The sequence below is a fragment of the Ctenopharyngodon idella genome, chromosome 9, assembly GCF_019924925.1.
Source record: "Ctenopharyngodon idella isolate HZGC_01 chromosome 9, HZGC01, whole genome shotgun sequence".
In the NCBI taxonomy this organism is placed as follows: Eukaryota; Metazoa; Chordata; class Actinopteri; order Cypriniformes; family Xenocyprididae; genus Ctenopharyngodon; species Ctenopharyngodon idella.
The window spans coordinates 6,145,149-6,165,398 of NC_067228.1; the positions used below are offsets into that span (position 1 = coordinate 6,145,149).

A 20,250-nucleotide genomic window follows, 5' to 3' on the forward strand; every position below is an offset into this window, starting at 1 on the left:
AACAACAGTAGAACACTGTAGCTGTCCAAATTTATGTCAGGTCTCTCTTCTTGTTCCAGACCAAAACTGGAACATATGTCAGTGTTAACTGTCACAAACAGACCAGATGAAAAATAAATAAATAGATGATAATTAATTAACTAAAATAAAATAAATAGGGATATACAGATTACAGAATAGCTACAGATTATATTGTTATTTTTAACTAATTTATTATGTATGAATACATTAGTTAAAAATAATAGCCTATAAAAAATGATACATTTAATAGTAAATGTACTTTAAAAATAAATAAAATAATACTTAAATAACTCAAATAAATACATTTAAATTATTTAATAATAATTTAAAAATTTAAAAATAAACACTTTTCTGACTTGCTATTTTTAATTTGATCAGTGTGCTTGGTATTCAACCCTTTCATGCATGAATTATGATAACCACAGTCAAGATTTATGTGATTCCATCAAAGATGTCTACAACTGGTGAAGGTACAACTCGGTGGAAACCCAACTCAGACTATGAAAATGCTCACTCCCTCCAGTCTAACAGAGTACGTCAATTTACCCTTTTTAGCTGATAATTCTGATTATGTTCAAAATGGACAAATTTGTCTCTCCTCTCTAAGAAAAACTCAGACTGAAATCTATATTGATCTATTGATGTTTTCAGACTGTGGAAAAATGCATTTGTTTTCAAATCTCATCTGATGTCAGCAGTGTTGGGGTTAATGCTTTACAAGTAACGTGCATCACGTAATCAGACTACTTTTTTGATGTAATGAGTAAAGTAACGCATTACAAGTAATGTGCATTACGTAATCAGACTACTTTTTGATGTAACGAGTGAAGTAACGCATTACAAGTAACGTGTATTACGTAATCAGATTGCTTTATTGATGTAACAGGTAAAGTAACGCATTACAAGTTACATGATTACGTAATCAGATTACTTTTTGATGTAACAAGTGAAGTAACGCATTACATAATAAGATTGTTTTTTGATTTAACGAGTAAAGTAACACATTACAAGTAACGTGCATTACGTAATCAGATTACTTTGATGTAATGAGTAAAGTAACACATTACAAGTAACATGCATTACATAATCAGATTACTTTTTGATGTAACAAGTAAAGTAACGCATTACAAGTAATGTGCATTAGGTAATCAGATTACGTTTTGATGTAACAGGTAAAGTAATGCATTACAAGTAACATGATTACGTAATCAGATTACTTTTGATGTAATGAATGAAGTACCGCATTACAAGTAACGTGCATTACGTAATCAGATTACTTTGATGTAATGAGTAAAGTAACGCATTACAAGTAACATGCATTACATAATCAGATCACTTTTTGATGTAACAAGTAAAGTAACGCATTACAAGTAATGTGCATTAGGTAATCAGATTACTTTTTGATGTAACAGGTAAAGTAATACATTACAAGTAACATGATTACGTAATCAGATTACTTTTGATGTAATGAGTTAAGTAACGCATTACAAGTAACGTGCATTACGTAATCAGATTACTTTTGATGTAATGAGTGAAGTACCGCATTACAAGTAATGTGCATTAGGTAATCAGATTGCTTTTTGATGCAACAGGTAAAGTAATGCATTACAAGTAACGTGCATTATGTAATAAGATTGTTTTTTGATTTAACGAGTGAAGTAACACATTACAAGTAACGTGCATTATGTAATCAGATTACTTTTTTGATGTAATGAGTAAAGTAACACATTACAAGTAACGTGCATTACGTAATCAGATTGCTTTTTGATGTAACAAGTGAAGTAACGCATTACAAGTAATGTGCATTAGGTAATCAGATTACTTTTGATGTAACAGGTAAAGTAATGCATTACAAGTAACATGATTACGTAATCAGATTACTTTTGATGTAATGAGTGAAGTACCGCATTACAAGTAATGTGCATTAGGTAATCAGATTGCTTTTTGATGCAACAGGTAAAGTAATGCATTACAAGTAACGTGCATTATGTAATAAGATTGTTTTTTGATTTAACGAGTGAAGTAACACATTACAAGTAACGTGCATTATGTAATCAGATTACTTTTTTGATGTAATGAGTAAAGTAACACATTACAAGTAACGTGCATTACGTAATCAGATTGCTTTTTGATGTAACAGGTAAAGTAACGCATTACAAGTAATGTGCATTATGTAATCAGATTACGTTTTGATGTAACAGGTAAAGTAACGCATTACAAGTAACGTGCATTACGTAATCAGATTGCTTTTTGATGTAACAGGTAAAGCATTACAAGTAACATGCATTACGTAATCAGATTACTTTGATGTAAGGACTTGAGTAAAGTAACACATTAGAAGTAACGTGCATTACGTAAGCAGATAGCTTTTTTGATGTATCAAGCAATGCATTACAAGTAACATGCATTACATTTAATTCCACGTACAACGGCTTGCCATTTGGTGGCAAAGTATAGGATGATGCACTAGTGTCCACTCTAGAGGCTGATGTGCAACTATGCGATCAGAACCTATGCATACGCAAGAAAATGCTTTTTGAATAGTTGTCCACTGTAATAACCGCTATGCATGAAAGGGTTCAAATTAACAATGTTCATCAACCAGCAAATGATCAATCACACCACTGTGTTTTTCAGCTGGGTAGTCTTTAGATAGAAAGATCAAAACTACTTTTAAAACTTTTCAGTCTGAATCCACTAGTGGTTCTCCATTATTACCCCAAATATCCTCAAATCATGACAATACAGATGCAGGATAATCATTAAGCACAAAGGTCTCCACCTAAAACTGACAGGTTTCTGAGCTTGTTGCATAACTGTGTGCATTTTCAAACCTCATACCTGGAATAGTAGAACAGCATGAGGCAAAGAATATTTTCTCTAATAAAATGACTTAAGAAAGCAGAGATCTTTGGATGAAAAAGAACTGTTTACATATTACACAACATAAAGATGTCTACTGAGTTTCTGTGATTGGCTAAATAAACATGAGAGGAATTCTGTATTTCCTGTATGCAAAACCTGTTTGGGAGGTTACACAGTGTGACTATAAATTGCCTGACATACAATGTGCAGTTGCTGTCGGCTTGGAGAAAGGGACAGTAGCTCTGGTTCACCTGTTTCACTCCCAGTAGGTTCTCTTTTACTTGCAAATACTATTTTCTTAATTTCTTGAAATTATTTATTGTGTGCTATGGGACAGAATTAATCTGAATCTAAATGTATTATCCAAATATATAAAGGCTGGGTTGTTTGTTGGAGCACTGCAAACTACCTCATTAGTTTTGCATTATTTTCACTTGACATAAACAGGTTTCATTGTATTTCTCTCCAAACTTGGCAGCATAAAAACAATGTTGTTTTAGAGAATGCAAAACTGTAGTTACAATTTGAATGTCAAGGGAAATCTTTATGGAAAAAAGTTTGGTTCCACTTTATTTTAAGGTGATATAGTTACATTGTACATATGTACTGAGTAAAATAAATTAACTACATGTACTTATAGAGTTACAGTTAGGGTTAGTTACTTGTTTTTAAAAAAAATATATTTTATTTAAAGCGTTTAGGGTTAGTTACTTGTAATTATGCATAATTTACTGTTATTACTATAGTAAGTAAAGTGTTACCAAAAGTTTACTTTCACTTTGTAATAGCATTTTATACAGGGTAAATTTGTAGGTGAAAAGTTGATTGTAGTTCTCATTAATACTGTCAAGTTAAATTATAAAACAAATAGTTTCTCAAATTAAAATGCTGTATTATTCAAGTGAACATTTGTCACTCATTGCTATCAGAACAAAGTTTCAGAAGCACGTTTGTCCAGTTCAACGGCTCTTGTCATCTATTTGACAGAATGTCATTGCAATGACAGAAGGTGGACCCAACCTTAAAAACTGTCTAATATTCAGAGCATTAGTCACCTTTGACTTTCTTTTTCTTCTCTCTCTCACTTTTCTCTCTCAGCGCAGTAGAACATACTCTAATCATGCAGCACTGGATGGTCTGTGTCTTATTTTTATTCTTTGTGTTCTGTGACGTCTCTACTCAAAGGAAAAAAAAGACAGTCCAAACTCTTTCAAGAGGTATCAATGACTCACAGCATCGAATAAGTCCATTTTGTTTTTATACTATGGCAAATTGATCATAGAAAAACATCCCATTCAAAGTGGTTTGTTTCTTTCAGGCTGGGGCGATGACATCACCTGGGTTCAGACGTATGAGGAGGGACTGAACAAAGCGGTCAAAGGGTACCTAAAGATTATACAATCACATTAAACTTAATGTGACTTTAATCAGGCTTTAAATACACCTTATATCTGTTTTACCATAGTAATAAGCCTCTGATGGTCATTCATCATTTGGAGGATTGTCCGCACAGTAAAGGTTTGCATATTTTGCATCTTTTTTCAAACAGTATACATGATCTGTAATGAAATAAAAATGTATAGACCAGAGGTGTCCAATCCTGCTCTTGGAGGGCCACCATCCTGCAGAGTTTAGCAACAACCCTAATTAAACACACCTGAACGAGCTAATCAAGGTCTACTAGGCATACTAGAAACTTCCAGGCAGGTGAGTTGAGGCAAGTTGGAGCTAAACTTTGCAGGACAGTGGCCCTCCAGGACCGAGTTTTTGGACACCCCTGGTATAGACTATTTCTTTGTGCCGTACAAACATACAAGTAAAATTCTAAACTCATACTGTAAAGTAATAGGTGCACTGTTCCTTTAAATCAGGGGTTTTAATTTTTTTAATTGCCATGGACCATTCAAATATCATCATGATTGTGCAAGGGACCCTTAAAAGGCTGCTACATACACTCTTAGAAAAAAGGTTCAGTGGGATTCAATATTGACTCAAATTTAAAGAAATGTCTTAAATGATTACAAAATACTTTCTAGTGATAAAGTATGTTTACGGGCTGCTTAATTCATAAAATGTAATAAAAATAAAAAATTAATTATAAATAAATAAATAAATAATACATCTAACAGGACAGTGCTATAATTAGCACTGTCCAGTATTATTTATTTATTTAAATACATTTATATCATTTTAATCATTTTTTAATATTATTCAATTATTTATTTCAATCTTATATTTATTATTATATTTTACACTGTTGTTCGATCCCCAGTTTGAAAACCCCTGCTTTAAATGACAACCAGAGAGTAATAAGTCTTTGCTTTAAAATGCATGTAAATGTATTAATCTCTTCTTCTACTCTTTCGTTTATTTTTAGCTCTGAAAAAGGCTTTTGCTGAACATCCAACTATTCAAAGGCTGGCCAAATCTGATTTCATCATGCTCAATTTAGTGGTAAAGTACAAATTTGTGAAATATTCAGCAGACATTGGAGTAAGATATGCATTTAAAACAGTAAGAATATTTTTGACCAAGTAGTGATTGTGATTTTCAGCACGAGACCACCGATGAACACTTGGCCCCTGATGGCTTTTATGTCCCCAGGATCATGTTTGTTGGTGAGTTTTCACATATTTCCTATTAAACAGTGACTTTATTATATTATATTATTTTCTAATACTGAAATTTTAAAGTATTTACACATCATAGCCTAGTAGTAGGCCTAGTTGTTGCACTGCTTTTAAAGTTTGGTGGCCCTGGTTTCATTTTCTTTATGTAAAATGATTTGATTTTGGGGCGATTATAGGTTATATTGTCGTGAGAATCACTCTTCTCTATCTTCTCTCCTCCTGCACCCAGATCCCTCACTGACTGTGCGAGCTGACATTGTTGGAAAGTATGCCAACCGAATGTACACGTATGAGCCAGCCGACATGGACTTCTGTGAGTGTGTTTCTGCTGTCTAATGAGCTCCGCTGAGAGGCAGGAGCTCTATAGTTGTCATGCACGGATGGTTCAGCTTGAGATTTCCGACTCTCTAAAGCTCCCAAAAGTAGAACCGAGCTGTTCATTTGTTTATTCACGCTCATCCGTAACACGGAATGTGCTAATGTTGATAATTAATATTTGATTTACTATAGTCATTAGTTAAGCATGCATTAATCATTTCCCCTGCCTATATCTTTCTTTGTGTGCAGTGGCAGAGAACATGATAAAAGCCAAGATCCTGCTTAAGAGTGAACACGACAAACATGTTGATCTGTGATGGATAGAGAACAGCTTACCTCTTTCAAGACTTGCGCACTGGTTTCTTTGTGCAACTAGCAATATGAAACTTTGAATAAAGTATGTTAGTATTAATAATGTTTCTGTGTTCATTCACCTTTAACAGCAAGAAATAATGCAAATGTAAGAAAGAGGAGGTAAACTATGAGTTTGTTTTTGCCTTTGGGTTCACTTGATTAGGCAAGAATAGGTAGAAGAAAGTGCTCTACTTGACAAAGATCACCAGGAATAAACAGTTGCTTGGATTACTAATTCCATTAACTAGTAAGCAAGGCAAAGACATGATACAAGGATTAAGACATTACTCGTCTGTGATTTGCAGAAAGGATCAAGGAAGCAAAATAAGAATCATCACGATGTCACAATGAGGAAAAATGCAGGCATCTTCCAGTATGTAATGACACAGAGTATACACTAGATGGCAGAGCACACTATGTACAGAAGCCAAAATCATCAATTTTATGCTATAAGTAAATAAGCATAAGCTCTCAAGTACTATATATATGTGTTAATATATTTATAAATATTACTCAAGTACTTTGCTTTTTGATGTCTTATGAAATAATTACTTTTGACAGACACAATTCAAATAGCAAAACTGATTATTAACTGAAATTGTTTGTAAGGTAGAGACTTTCACAATGCTTTATGGGAGTGGGCAGTTGCTGCCCTTTTCAGGTTAAACTAAAGCAAATGACTCTTCTTTCTCCATGAAACACGACTTTAAAAAAAATAAAGCAAGCAAGCATGAAAGAACGAAAGCAAGAGAGTGAGAAAGAAAAATAATCTCACCCAGATGGTGAACGTGATTTCGCCAAGTACAACATGTTCCTGGATCAACATCTTTGTGGATCCCAGAACAACATTTCAATCAAGTTTAGAGTTTATGTCAAGTTTAAGATTACAACCAGGGTTAGATGCTTCTACATCAGTGACATTCACCTGTCATTTCTACCTGATCTTAGGGATAACTTATGGGTAGGGTTAGGTTTAGGGATAGGACTAATTTTTCGGACAGGAATGTTGTTCCAAGGATCAACATAATATGTTGATCAAGGAATATGTCTTACTTGGCAAAATCATGGTGACCTCTACAGAAGCATATCAACACTTAATCTCAGACCTCATGGTCTGTAACTAAAACTTATCACTGGGGAAAATAAAAATAAATTACTTAAAAATAAATTTGCCCTCTATTCTTACAGTATCAATTATTACAAATTATTGTTGTGGTTGGCTATCACAGCTTAAAAATATACTTTAAAATAACTTTCCAGGATTTAATGTATTGAGATAACTCAAATATTGTCACTTAATACAACTTCACATTTCAAGTTGACTGAACTTAAAATTTCAAGGAGGCACAAACACTATGAAAAAGTTGACTAAAATAATTTTTTTACAGTGTAAACAGCACAAACAAACTGTAGTTTGGCGCTTCACATGTGGGTTGTGGTGTTTAAACCAGTTGGTTCAAAAGTCAAAAGTCTGGCAATGTGAGATGATAGAGTTAGGATATTTTACTTTATGTATGTAAATTTAACTATTTATTATAGCACCTTAAACAATATATCCATGCAGTGAATGCATGGATTGATAAAATGCAAGTTGTGCTGGATAAAATCATCAGCCAAATATATTAATGTAAATGTATTATTATTAGTGTGTCTACTGGTAATTTTGCAAAAGAGGTGGGCCTGAAGCTCTGAAAAATCTGGAAAAATTTCAACAGGATTTGAAAAAGCAGCTTCTGACTATGAGTCAGGAGTTGCTGAGTGTGCTGAATGAAGGGAGGTGACACTACACTGTGACAGACTTTAATCCTCCTCCGGCCCAGGGTCACAGAGAGTAATGGAGCGGAGCAGTATGGTCATTCCTCCACCGACAGAGTGAATTAATGCTGTACGCCTGGTTACGGCTCTGACTGACAGCCGCACGCTGGTCACACATAGGCGCGGGAACAGTCTTATTAACGCCGCAGATGAGCACACCCTCTCACCTCACCAATAAGACTGCCAGCTCCAAAGCCGCTGTCGATACTCTCTCAACACAAACACGCGCACACACACACACACACACACACACACACACACACACACACACACACACACACACACACACACACACACACACACACAGCCCTTGACAAAAGGACAGCAAGGAGGGTCACAGTTAAATCAAAGAAAAATACACAAAAAAATAAATGTGTTCAATGCTCACTTTTTGAAGCAATTCCCTCTTGTCCAGCATAAAAAGCATAAAGTTCATGAAAATACATAAAGAGAGGCTAATTTATATTTTTCAAATCTCAGTTGTTTGTGATTTCTGTATATATATATATATATATATATATATATATATATATATATATAGTTAATGAAATATTGTAGAGCTGAGCAATCTAATCATGAAAAAAAGAGATTTTATTAATTTAATGGCATGGATTAATTTAATCATTTTCCTTTGTTGACATGTTTCCGATTGAAACAAGAATGACCATTTGCAAACGTTTGGGTTTAGTAAGTTTTTTTTTTTTTTTTTTTTTTTTAAGAAAAACAATATACTTTTTTTTTTAAATATAGGGACACATATAATTTATCAAAAAGTGACAGTAAAGTATAATGTGACAAAAGGTTTCTATTACAAATAAATGCTGTTCTTTTGACCAATAATTATTTCTATTCATCAAATAATTCTGAAAAAATATCAGTTTCCACAAAAATATTAAGCAGCACAACTGTTTTTAATATTGATAATAATAATAAATGTTTCTTGAGCAGCAGATCAGCATATCAGAATGATTTCTGAAGGATCATGTGACACTGAAGAATTATATTTTAAAATATATTCAAGTAGAAAACAATTATTTCAAATTGTTTTCAATGCATCTCAGTGAGCCTTGGTGAGCATAACAGCCTTCCTTCAAAAACATTAAAACCCCAAAACTTTTGATTGTAGTATACATACATATATGACAATAAATTGTCAGAGAAAAAAAAAAAACAGTTCAGCAAGTCTGCCTGTATTAATGCACATTCTCACAGAAATGATTCATGTTTTTGATATGGTTAGATGTTCCCTTCTTCTCAGGCACTGATAAAACACACAGCCTCTTGTGATCTGCTATATACATCAAAACAGAAAAGCCAGTCTTTCAAACACAGCAGTCTCAAGCAACACCATATCCCAACAATTCAAGATGGATCCCATTTGTCATGTTCTCTGGCAGCTGCTCTCATGTTAGAAACACTTTTGTATCCACTGTAGAAAATGTATTCTTCCTGAAGGCCATCATATCATCGATTATCTGCAGTAAACTTGGTGAGCAACTAGAGTTTGCACTGAGCAGAACCAGTACTGTTTGGTTGTCTATATTAAGTTATTCTATTGGATGAATGCAGCAATGGTCGTCAATTCTGGAGGATGTTTTTGAAAGCTCTGCTGTTACTCAAGGACAGGTGTGAGACGGTCATACATAAAACGCGAAAGACTCTGAAGAGCGATTTAACATTTCAGAGGCTGAGAGTTTCAAGAGCTCTACAGTTGCTCAAGGTTGACTTTGACAATAATTCAGGCTATTAATGGTGAAAAAGAAATTCTAAGATGGTGTGAACATATAAATAGAGGAGTTAAAAATACAAAAATAAAATTAAAGCTGCAGTCCTGTAACTTTTTTTTTGGTTAAAAAAATGATCCAAAATCAATTTTTGAGCAAGTACATAACCAGCCAGTATTCAAAACTATCTCCTTACCTTAGCCCGACTCACAACGGTAAGCTTGTAATAATGTTTTATAATTCGGGTGGTGCTGGTGGGTAATTCAAGCATGCAGCCATTATTACATCACATCTGTTTACGTGAAGAACGAGTCCCAGCTAGTAGGCTAAATCAAATGTGAGGATGGCGGATCATTTTTAGCCTTTTCTCACAGGAGTTGCAATAATTAAACTTATCATTTTGATGACAGATTGTAATCCAGAAAGATCCAAATGACAATCATCAGTGACAACTGGAGATTCACCCGTAGTCAAAAGCAAAAGACTTCAGACTGCGGAGTAGCTACAGAAATTGAAATCTACAGGTAACGCTAAAACACACTAAATACACACAGTCACGCAATGCTGATGTTGTTAACATAATAATAATTTGCATGGTTTGACGTGATCCGAGCTAAGCGATCGTTAGATTTAATCACCATTGGCAGCGTGATTGACAGCAAACATTAGATTCATCCGTGCTGAAGAGCCGAGCCCATACACAATCCACATAAAGATGATAATTCCGAAAAATAGCTGCAATTGCAGGTTTCAAACAGAGATGGTGACAAAGAGGCAAAAATTACGGACTGCAGCTTTAAATAAAATATGTATGAATAAAATAATAAATTAGGCTAATGATAACAATAGTCATTTGTCCAGTAACAACATAAAACATACAGAATAGCTTATATTTTACACACTCTGTGTGGAGTCCAAAAGTCTAAGAACTAAGTGAAACTAATTCACTAACTATATATGTAATGTGAGTTTAAAGGCACAATATGTACGATTTTTTTAATTAAAATATCCAAAAACCACTAGAACAGTGTTATATATTTTATAGACTTGTGTACTTACATTATTCCAAATGTTTCCAATGTTTAAATCCAGAGAAATAAGCTATTTTAATCAGGACACAGACCATATCCGTGCGTCGCCTATCAATGATGTCATACCCATGTTACCCTCGATTTCTGGTTTTATTTTGTAGAAACCATGGAAACACCAAAGACGCTTTAATATATTATGTATTTTATTAGACAGGTGAGCAACTATTTGGATACATTCATCGACAGAAAACTAATCATATAGCTCAACACAGTAAGTCTTATTGTTTAAATCTCGTTTTCTTGATTTACCACGAGTACCATGTTTTACCATGACTAATATCAATCTAGCTTACTGCAGTGTGCAACAAGTGTCGCATAGCAGCTGCTGAGCAAACGCGGAGTAGCACTATAACAAATTTCACCACACAAATGTATCTAATATGATAAATCAATGCTGCTTTACCCCACATACACATGACCGGGAGAAGCGGAAGTGGTTGTCTGCGGCTTAATAAAAGCTCCACTGCTCTCGAGCCATGTGTCAAGCTTGACTCTCGTTAGCAATCGCTCCAGCGGCCTCGTTCAGCTCCAATGGTTTTCAGCCACACCCTGCTTCATACATTCCTCGAAATCAGGGCATCATCAAGCTACGCCCTTGTTTTGAATAAGCGACCTCTAGTGGCGAAAACTACATACTGTGTCTTTAAATGTAAACAGCCTTTTTGTAGACTTTAAGGTTTGTCTAGAAATTGTATTTTGAAAATAAACCCACCCTGAGATATGTTTGCTGAAGTAAAAAGTGTGACAATTAGCTTCACTCTCATCTACAGTGGGGTCCAAAAACACATACTATACTATACACAGTGTAACAATACTTACTTTTATAATAGTAGCATATTTGCTATTTTATTTTGTGATTTTTTGAGTATGTTGAAGCTGTAGCAACAGTTACACATTCACTGGTCAAATTCTGCAATCCTTTTTGACTTACTGAAATCTGACAAGGACAAAGACCCATTAGTTGCCATTCTAGCTCCACACAGACAATTTAGATATTCAAATATGCCCTCGCTTTGTGGAAACTGTTTGCAATGAGAAGCTGAATAAGTAATGTGACATTAATCTCTCTCTCTTTCTGCATTTGTCCCATAACACACCTTTGCCAGAGAGAGGTGTGTGATGTCTCTTTGAGTCTACCGTGTGCCCTGGAAAGAAAGGGGCATCCGTGCCATTGAAACAGGAAGGTCAAAATGCTAATTCGCTCTCATTCTTCCTCCACGTCTCCCTCACCCATCAATAGAGACTGGGTCGATGTTTTTAATTATTCTGTCAGCTTCAAAGAATTCCTCGTCAGAATATGGTGGTGCTCACGAAGGTCTGAGCTCTCCGATAAATGTTATCCATTCCTGTGACGACGTCTCTTCTCTCTCTCTCTGCGGACTCTCAGGTCGTACCTCAAGAGTAATTACTATAGATCAATATGCTTAGAGTTGGCAGAGGGAACGGGGCCAATTATCTCTCGGGACATTAGCTAAATGGTCGTGTGAAGTGAACGGGCGTGTAGTGTTTTATTTGACATCAGGAAACAATGTAATCACAGGCCGGCTCAATCTAGGGCACACAAACACCAACAGATCTCTATTGTGAGGTGAAAGCTCTTTCCTCAGCACCATCGCAGAAAAACTCATGCAGCTGTCGGTCGGCAACGTAAAAGTTCCCAACAGCAAAGCATAAAGATTTCCAAAAGACCAGAATTTGCATGTAAATACACCACAACAAAAACAAGATAAGACCAACAAGAAGAAAATGTTAGTGGTGTTTGCCTATGCAAAACTCACTGCCACAATGCTAAGGGTGTTGCATTGTGGTGGTTTTAGCGTCAAGTCAAGTCATTTATATTGCGCTTTATACAACACAGATTGTTTCAAATCAGCTTCACATTAATAAACAGGAAAATAATAGTGTTAATGTTGTAAAATTAATCAATTATGCAACAAATTCAGCTGTAAAGCAGCTTTACATAAGACAAAATGTATCATCATTCAGTTTAGTTAAATGATGTTTCAATTAAGGTCAATAACTGTCACGGTTATAGCAAGGAGAGGTGAGGATCTTCTAGAAAACACAAAGATAATCCAAATGAGAAGCTGATGGCAATAATCCAAACATGATGACAAAGGGAACACAGGAGATTTACAACAGATGTAAAGACAACGACCGACAAACACTGACTGGAAGATGGGGGTATATCCACGTATACCAAAGTCCCTTTAAGACAAGTCATTTCACTCGGCGGCCATCTTTGAAACGCCTCTCGGGCAGCTATTTACAGCTCCCATCTCTTTGAATGGGGAAACATCAAATTCTCCAAAGCTGCTTATCAAACTTATGATTAAATTTCATATTTGAAATCACAAATAAAATCTGACATAAAATACCTCATAAATGTTGTTTCTTACACTCGAATGGCATTAAAAAACATATTTCAGGTTGGTGTGGTCCTAAGCGTAGTCTCAGGTCTCTATGGGAATTGGAGCTTCAAACGGCAGCTGAAGTGATGCAATGAATTTACCAACTGCTGATTGGCTCTTTTATTTAGAAGGCAGGACTAGTCTTTTTCCGCCATATTGCATGTTGCTGTTTCCCCCATTCATAGCAATAAGAGTGAACCATCTTTGTATAGCTAATCTTTGATACATATACAAGTGGCTAATGAGGAACAGGTGTGTGTCATGAGTAACCATGGAGACTAACAAGGGTAACTACGGAAACTAACAAGACAGTAATGGAAATAAAGGAAACAGGAACTAATACACAGGAAATGAAACCAGAAACATCAAAGTAACAAATAACAAAATAAGAGTCCTTGAACAAAGACACAGGGGAATCGTGACAAATAACTGTGCTAATGTTGCAAACAAAGTTCATCAATTATTCGCGCTGTGTGAATGGAATCGCACAACTAGTTGTCTGTCATGTTATACAGTGCGAGAGAGCCGCTCTACATGATGCTGTTCGTTAATGAAGTTTTGATGGATGAACTCGCGGTTCAGTTAGTCTCTTCAAGAGACTCTCTTGTCATGTCAAAAGTGATAAGACTTTTCAGTTTTATGGACGTCGCCATCTTTAATATTAAGTTGGTCGCTGTCGCTATGGTTACTAGTAAGAGAATACGGGCTTGACTCTCATTGCACGTTCATACAGACAGTGTTCCAGACGCTACTGTAAGCTGCTGTGTGAACGAGACATTTTGAGACTCAAACCTGTAAGTAAATGCGGTTGTCAATCCCCAAAACGTACAGTGTGAACGTGGCCAAAATTGCCCAAAAGTCTGATAAGGCTCAGATCCTTCCTTCAATGTAAATCTAATCGTCCACCACACTAACATCTCGCTCGCTTTTCAAATTTAATACATAAAAATCATGTTAAAATAGACAATTACAAGGGTTTTCAATCTTTAGATGCCACAGACTCCCAAATATGATTATCCTCATCATTATGAGAGACCCTGATAATAAAATATAAAATGCATCTATAAAGTTTCTTGTATAAAGATCCAAATTAGACTGTGAAAAATTATTATAAATATGTCTAAAATATTATTAATATTATATGGAATAATTAATATTAATACATTATTATTAAATAAAAAAGTATTAATATTATATGGAATAATTACAGCACAACTGTTTTCAACATTAATAAAAAGAAATAATATTATTTGGAAAATATTTAGGTTCTAGTTACAATAATATAATACTGCACTGTTAAATTATTTATTTATTCATTAATTTGCTCATTTATTTACTTATTCAATCTAAATTGTATTTATTTATTCTAAGTTTTATTCATTTATTTTAATCTTATTATTAATTAATGGATTCATATAACTTATTTGTTTGTCTAATTTATTTTAAAATTTATTTTAATACAATTTATTATTTGAATGCAAGTTTTATTTATTAAAGTTAGTTTTGTTTCTATTATTTTTTTAAAAAAAAAATTTAAACACTGTTTTCTTTCAATTTTCACGGACATCCTAGCACTCCCTTGCGGTCCCTGGACCACAGTTTGAAATCCCCTGGGCTATTAGAAATGCTCACCTTAACAAATGGCACATACCTCAATGAAAACAGCAACAATACATCAACAATAGCAATAAGAACTGTAAAAGCAATGATAGTGACAACAAGAGTTATGATAAAAATGCTGATAACAACGACAATCACAACAACCAATAACAACAAAATCTACAAAAATGACAAAAACAACAATATATTGTTTCAGCTCATCTTCATGCAACCACCAATAGGAATCAGTAAAGCGTGGTGACATCTCTTCATCCATCCCTGCTTTCTTTCTTCTCCAGGGGAGAGTGAATGTAAAGTTTAACCAACAGCTTGAAATGGGGCCCAGATGCAGGGTCCAGACCAAATTGAAGTGTGCTGGATTCAGATAAGTGTAATGTCCTGGGGTTTGCGGCCCGTCTCATAGCGCGGCACTTCTCTTTGCTCTCGGTGACAGCAGGTGTGGCGTCAGCGCGCGGGGAGACAAGGTCACCGGGATTCCAGGCTAATAAATGGTGTGAAGATGGAACGGGCCGGTGGAGAGCGAGGCTGTGGAGCGATTCGCCACATACATCAACTCCACTGAGCAGAAAATTGAAATGGAAATCTGGGCCTTGAATGAGTGCAGATCCCATTGTCCCCAGAATGCAATCTGATGATGTATGATATCTTTTAAGGCGGCCGGTCCCCGCTCGCCGCTTCATTTTGAACCACAACTGGACAGGTGAGCTCATGTGAAACTTTGCGGGCGCGTCTGAATGAGGTTCCCCAGACAGAGTATGATGACTCCTCAGTGAAAATTAGATATATAAGCACATTATGGATTCATGAAGATAAAGATGAATGTCTCCAGGGAGTAAACTAATTGCTGTGTATATGCAGAGAAATGTGATAAACACTTGAGGTTCAATAGCTTTGATGAGAAAAGCAATAAAAGCGTATACATAAATCACAGATGCAACTGACACAGCAAATTTCAACACGAGACAGAATATGATACCAGTGTGTAAACGAACACAAGGCCAGTGTAGCACGATTCCCCAATGAAATAAATCATACCTGAGTTGTGAATGTGAGTTCGCAGCCTGTATAGTTGTGATGCAGTGCAAGAGTCTGAGTGCAAATCTTTCTGCTGAATTGAAAAACTATCACACAACGTGGCCAGTGTAGTGCAATTCCCGACCGAATTACTAGATTCGGAACCGCATACTAGTAGCGTCTCTTCTGAGTGAATCACTCGTTCACTTTTTAGCAAATCAAAATCATACAGCATGACCAGGTCCAGTGTAGTCTGATTCCTGAACGAATGACTCTTCTGAGCTGGTTATTTGATGTGAACAAAAAACATTCAGCACATCCAGGGTCTGATTCCAGACCAAAAGACTCTTTTAGTAAACCAAAAACACACATCAGACCAGGTGGACTGATTGATTTCCTAATGAAAGACGCTTATAAACCGGTTCTTTTTAGTGGATCAAAAACATACAGCACAACAAGTGTATCCCGATTACCGAACGATTGACTTTTATAAGCAGATTCTTTTAATTAATAGTTTATAAATGCAGGTTTCCGCATTGAATCTCTTTAATGACCCCTTCACTGAACTGAATGAGATTGGTGAAAGTCACAATATGTAAGATTTTTGCATAAAATATTCAAAAACCACTAGGCCAGTGTTATATATTTTGTTCAGTTGAGTACTTACAATATCCCAAATGTTTCCAACTATTTGTAAATCGTGAGAACATTACGATTTTAGCCAAGGATATGGGACGTGTCCGGAAGTCACCTGTCAATGACATCATACCGGGGCATTTCCTTCGAGGAGGCAAGGGAGGCAGTGCCTCCTCAAAAAAAAAAAAAAAAAATAGGATGAGAAAATTATCCATATTACATATAAAACAATACAAATATTACAAATTACGACATTAAAAAGAGCGCAAGTCACCCGTATTTCTTAAGGAACACTGCCCAACAGCGACACCCTGCAGGTAAAGTTACAGCAGGACTCATGCCTCCCTTTCCACTCATAGAAAACCATTAGACCCCCTATAGCGTGCGGTGGGTTTTGCGGGGGGTAATTGAGAATGAATGGGGGAAAGTCACGTGAGAGGAGGCAATGTCTCCATCGCGCTATGATTGGATGTAATTGGTTATGATTGGATATGATTGGTTTGTGCGATAAATGAACTAATGATGGCGTCAATGGGAAGACTAATTGAAAAGTAAGTAAACAGATCACCCAGTTAGATATAACCACTTTATGTCACATCAAAATCAAACTTGAAATGGACTGAAAACATGATTTTTAGTGCAATCAGCTTGGTGAAATTAAAAATACATCTTCATGTCTGTGACAGACGGTGTTTATGGAGCATGACTGATGATCCAAAATAGCCTAAGTTGACTATTAAAAAGAAAAACATCAATACACAAATAAAATATATTGTTTAAATTGTTACAGCCTTTAGTTGTTATTTTGGAATGAATGTAGAAATGCTTAAAACACTAACTTAATTAGATTGCCTTGGTTTTGATAAATAGAACATTTATTACAATACATTGTTAATGTAAAATTACAAAATAGAATTGTATTTGGTTTCTTTTTTTCTTTTTTGATGTAATGTAATGTTCATTTAACAAGGAAGATGTGTCAACGTTAAGAGTAATGCACGTGAATTTACATTTGATTCATAAATAAATAAAAAATGTGCCTCCTCATTTCAGAACACCACTGCATCATACCCACGTTACCCTCGGTTTGCGGTTTTATTTTGTAGAAACCATGGAAACACCAAAGACACTTTAATATATTACATGTTTTATTAGACAAGGGAACAACTGTTTGGTTACATTTATAGACAGAATTATTGTTATATAGCTCAACACGTTTAGTCTTATTGTTTAAATCTAGTTTTCTTGATTTTCCGAGAGTACCATGCCTCAAAGAAAAAAACTATTTTGTCAAGTTGCTAATACAGCATTTTCCCCACCATACAATACGTTTTAAATTTAATTGCATGCCATTTATCAACACAAGCCACCCAGCATTTATTATTATGATATTCTAATATCGATCTAGCTTACTGAAGTGTGCAACAAGTGTCATAACATCATTTTCAACACACTCAAATGTATCTAATATGATAAACGGTGCTATGTTACCTCGTACGCTTGACCGGAAGAAGCGAAAGTGGCGACTGCAGCATAATAAAAGTTCCTCTGCTCTCGAGGCGTATCGCGTTCGTCTCTCATTAGCAATCTCTCCAGCGGCCTCGGCCCTGCTCTGTTTCATACTACAGTAACGTTAATAATCTCATCCATGAATATAACTTCTGCCCAAGTCCCGTTCTGATTCTTTTCCACTGACTGTGAGTGGAAGATGACATCTCCCAAGAGTACACGCTCAAACTCGGCGACATGTTTTGAATAGGCAACTTCTAGCGGTGAAAAATCTACATATTGTAGCTTTAATAAATTGACATTTATCTCACTTAAAGGCACAATATGTAAGATTTTTGGATTAAAAATCAAAAAAACACTAAAACAATGTTATATATTTTGTTGACTTGTTGACATTATTCCAAATGTTTCTCATTTTTAAATCCAGAGAACTAATCATTGTTACATAGCTCAACACGGATAGTCTTATTGTTTAAATCTTGTTTTCTTGATTTACCACAAGTAACGTTTGTACCATGCCTCAGATACAATGTTATTTTGCCATGTGGCTAACACAGCATAATCAGAAAGAGTTTTATTTGTAGTAACAGTAACACAGCATTCTATCCACAGTACAATGTTTTAAAATGAATGGCATGTCATTTAGCAACACAAGCCATCCAGCTTTTATAAATATGATATTCTAATATTGATCTAGCTTACTACAGTGTGCAACAAATGTCTCACAGCAGCCACCGAGTCAACACAGTCATGTTAACATAACTTTCAACACACTCAAATGTATTTTTAGCATGATTATTTTGACTAAGTAAAACACAGCTGCTTTACCTCACAATTTTAATTTGTCAAATAAACGGACCTGTATGAGTAGTAATTCAGCACTTGTGGCTGTTTCATTAGAATGAAATAAAATAATGTGAATTTAAGTGATCAAATGTAACTGTAACAAAGTTAAAGTTCATGGACGAAGGAGGTGAACGTTAAACATAACTTTGATCGTAACTTTAAATAATAAAACATGCATAAACAAAAAAACAAAAGGAGCGGCAGTGGTCGGATGCGACATATAAGCTTAATAAAAACAGCAATGTAAAATGTCCCAGGCTCTCGGTCTGCCCTGCTTCATACCACAGTAATGTTAATATAACTTTAATACATTAACTCATGAACATGTTGGATTGCTTTCCATCGGCTGTGGAGATGAAGACTACAACTCCCATGATTCCACGCTCATTCATGGCATCATCAAGCTAGGCCTTTGTTATTGTTTTGAATAAGCGACCTCTAGTGGCTAAACTTACATACTGTACCTTTAATGAACTTTAAGCTCTTATATCTTTAGTGATATTTGTATATCGAAATGGAAATACTTGGGATTTATTTTGCACAGTAAACTGGTTTTAAAGCAGACGTTTTAAAGATTTTTAGATAGCTTACGACAGACTTCATGCTGACACATGAACGAGGATGGATGAAAGAAACATCCATAAACAAGTAAGCTTTTCATCTTTCCGTCCATCACATACCGACACAAAAACAAGGTCAGGGGAAAGTTCTCTGCTGGAAAATGATCTAACAAAACTGAGTCAGCAGAGGACAGAGTCCGTCCTGAGGAGAGGTGGTCAAGATGGACGAGACGGGGGCCAGAAACTCCCCAGCTAATAAACATCCAGACAGCGCTGCTGCCATTTCAAACCAGAGGGTAGGTGAAGGTAATGACGCTTTCAGTTTTCAGTTTTCAGTTCTAAATCAGTTTTGATTTAGAAGATTTCTGGGGACATACACACAGCAAAAACACAATAGAAACCGCAACAATTTTCAAAAGTACAGGTTAAGAGAAGTGCTTTGATGTCAGGAACATACCCTGGGAAAATAAGGTGAATCTCATGAAATTCATATTTATTACACAGCCTTTAATTATGCTGATTTAAAATCAGTTGTTAAAAAAAAAACAAAAAAACATTCATTCTATTACAGTGTACAATATATAGACAAAATATATTTTAATCTTTATTTTGGGATGAAATGTGACCTGAACACATTTCCTTGAGGTTTCAGAGGTACCTGTAGTAGTTTTTTTTTTTTTTTTTTACACAGAGACAGGACTGATGCAGCAGTGATGGTAGCAGGTGGAGGTGTTTAGAGGAGAATATCTCCATCTGTTGAGGAACATGGTGCTCCATTAAGCTGATCACTGAAGAAAATCAACGAGCCACCACAGGGAGAAGCAAACTAATGGCCA

At 35.3% G+C, this 20,250-nt stretch overlaps 1 protein-coding gene across 2 annotated transcripts; it reads left to right on the forward strand.

Annotated features, from left to right (window-relative positions):
• Nucleotides 1-3,084: 3,084 nt before the first annotated feature.
• On the forward strand, nucleotides 3,085-6,249 carry agr1 (anterior gradient 1). Of its 2 annotated transcripts, none has more exons than XM_051905758.1 (8): nucleotides 3,085-3,151; nucleotides 3,985-4,103; nucleotides 4,205-4,268; nucleotides 4,352-4,404; nucleotides 5,264-5,340; nucleotides 5,441-5,504; nucleotides 5,746-5,829; nucleotides 6,084-6,249. In XM_051905758.1, the coding sequence occupies exons 2-8, from the start codon at nucleotides 4,007-4,009 to the stop codon at nucleotides 6,149-6,151; spliced, it is 507 nt and encodes a 168-aa protein (XP_051761718.1). In that variant the 5' UTR covers nucleotides 3,085-3,151; nucleotides 3,985-4,006; the 3' UTR covers nucleotides 6,152-6,249. The 2 variants fall into 2 exon arrangements, with proteins under 2 accessions (XP_051761718.1, XP_051761719.1); XM_051905759.1 differs by having other exon boundaries at nucleotides 3,112-3,151; nucleotides 3,990-4,103.
• The last annotated feature ends 14,001 nt before the right edge of the window (nucleotides 6,250-20,250 follow it).

What these genes read in the sequence shown, in the direction of transcription:
- agr1 (XM_051905758.1), top strand. Translation starts at nt 4,007, where the DNA reads ATGCAGCACTGGATGGTCTGTGTCTTATTTTTATTCTTTGTGTTCTGT. An exon ending in TCATCATGCTCAATTTAGTG is followed by an intron (nt 5,341 to 5,440) that starts GTAAAGTACAAA and finishes TGTGATTTTCAG; the next exon opens with CACGAGACCACCGATGAACA. An exon ending in GCCAGCCGACATGGACTTCT is followed by an intron (nt 5,830 to 6,083) that starts GTGAGTGTGTTT and finishes CTTTGTGTGCAG; the next exon opens with TGGCAGAGAACATGATAAAA.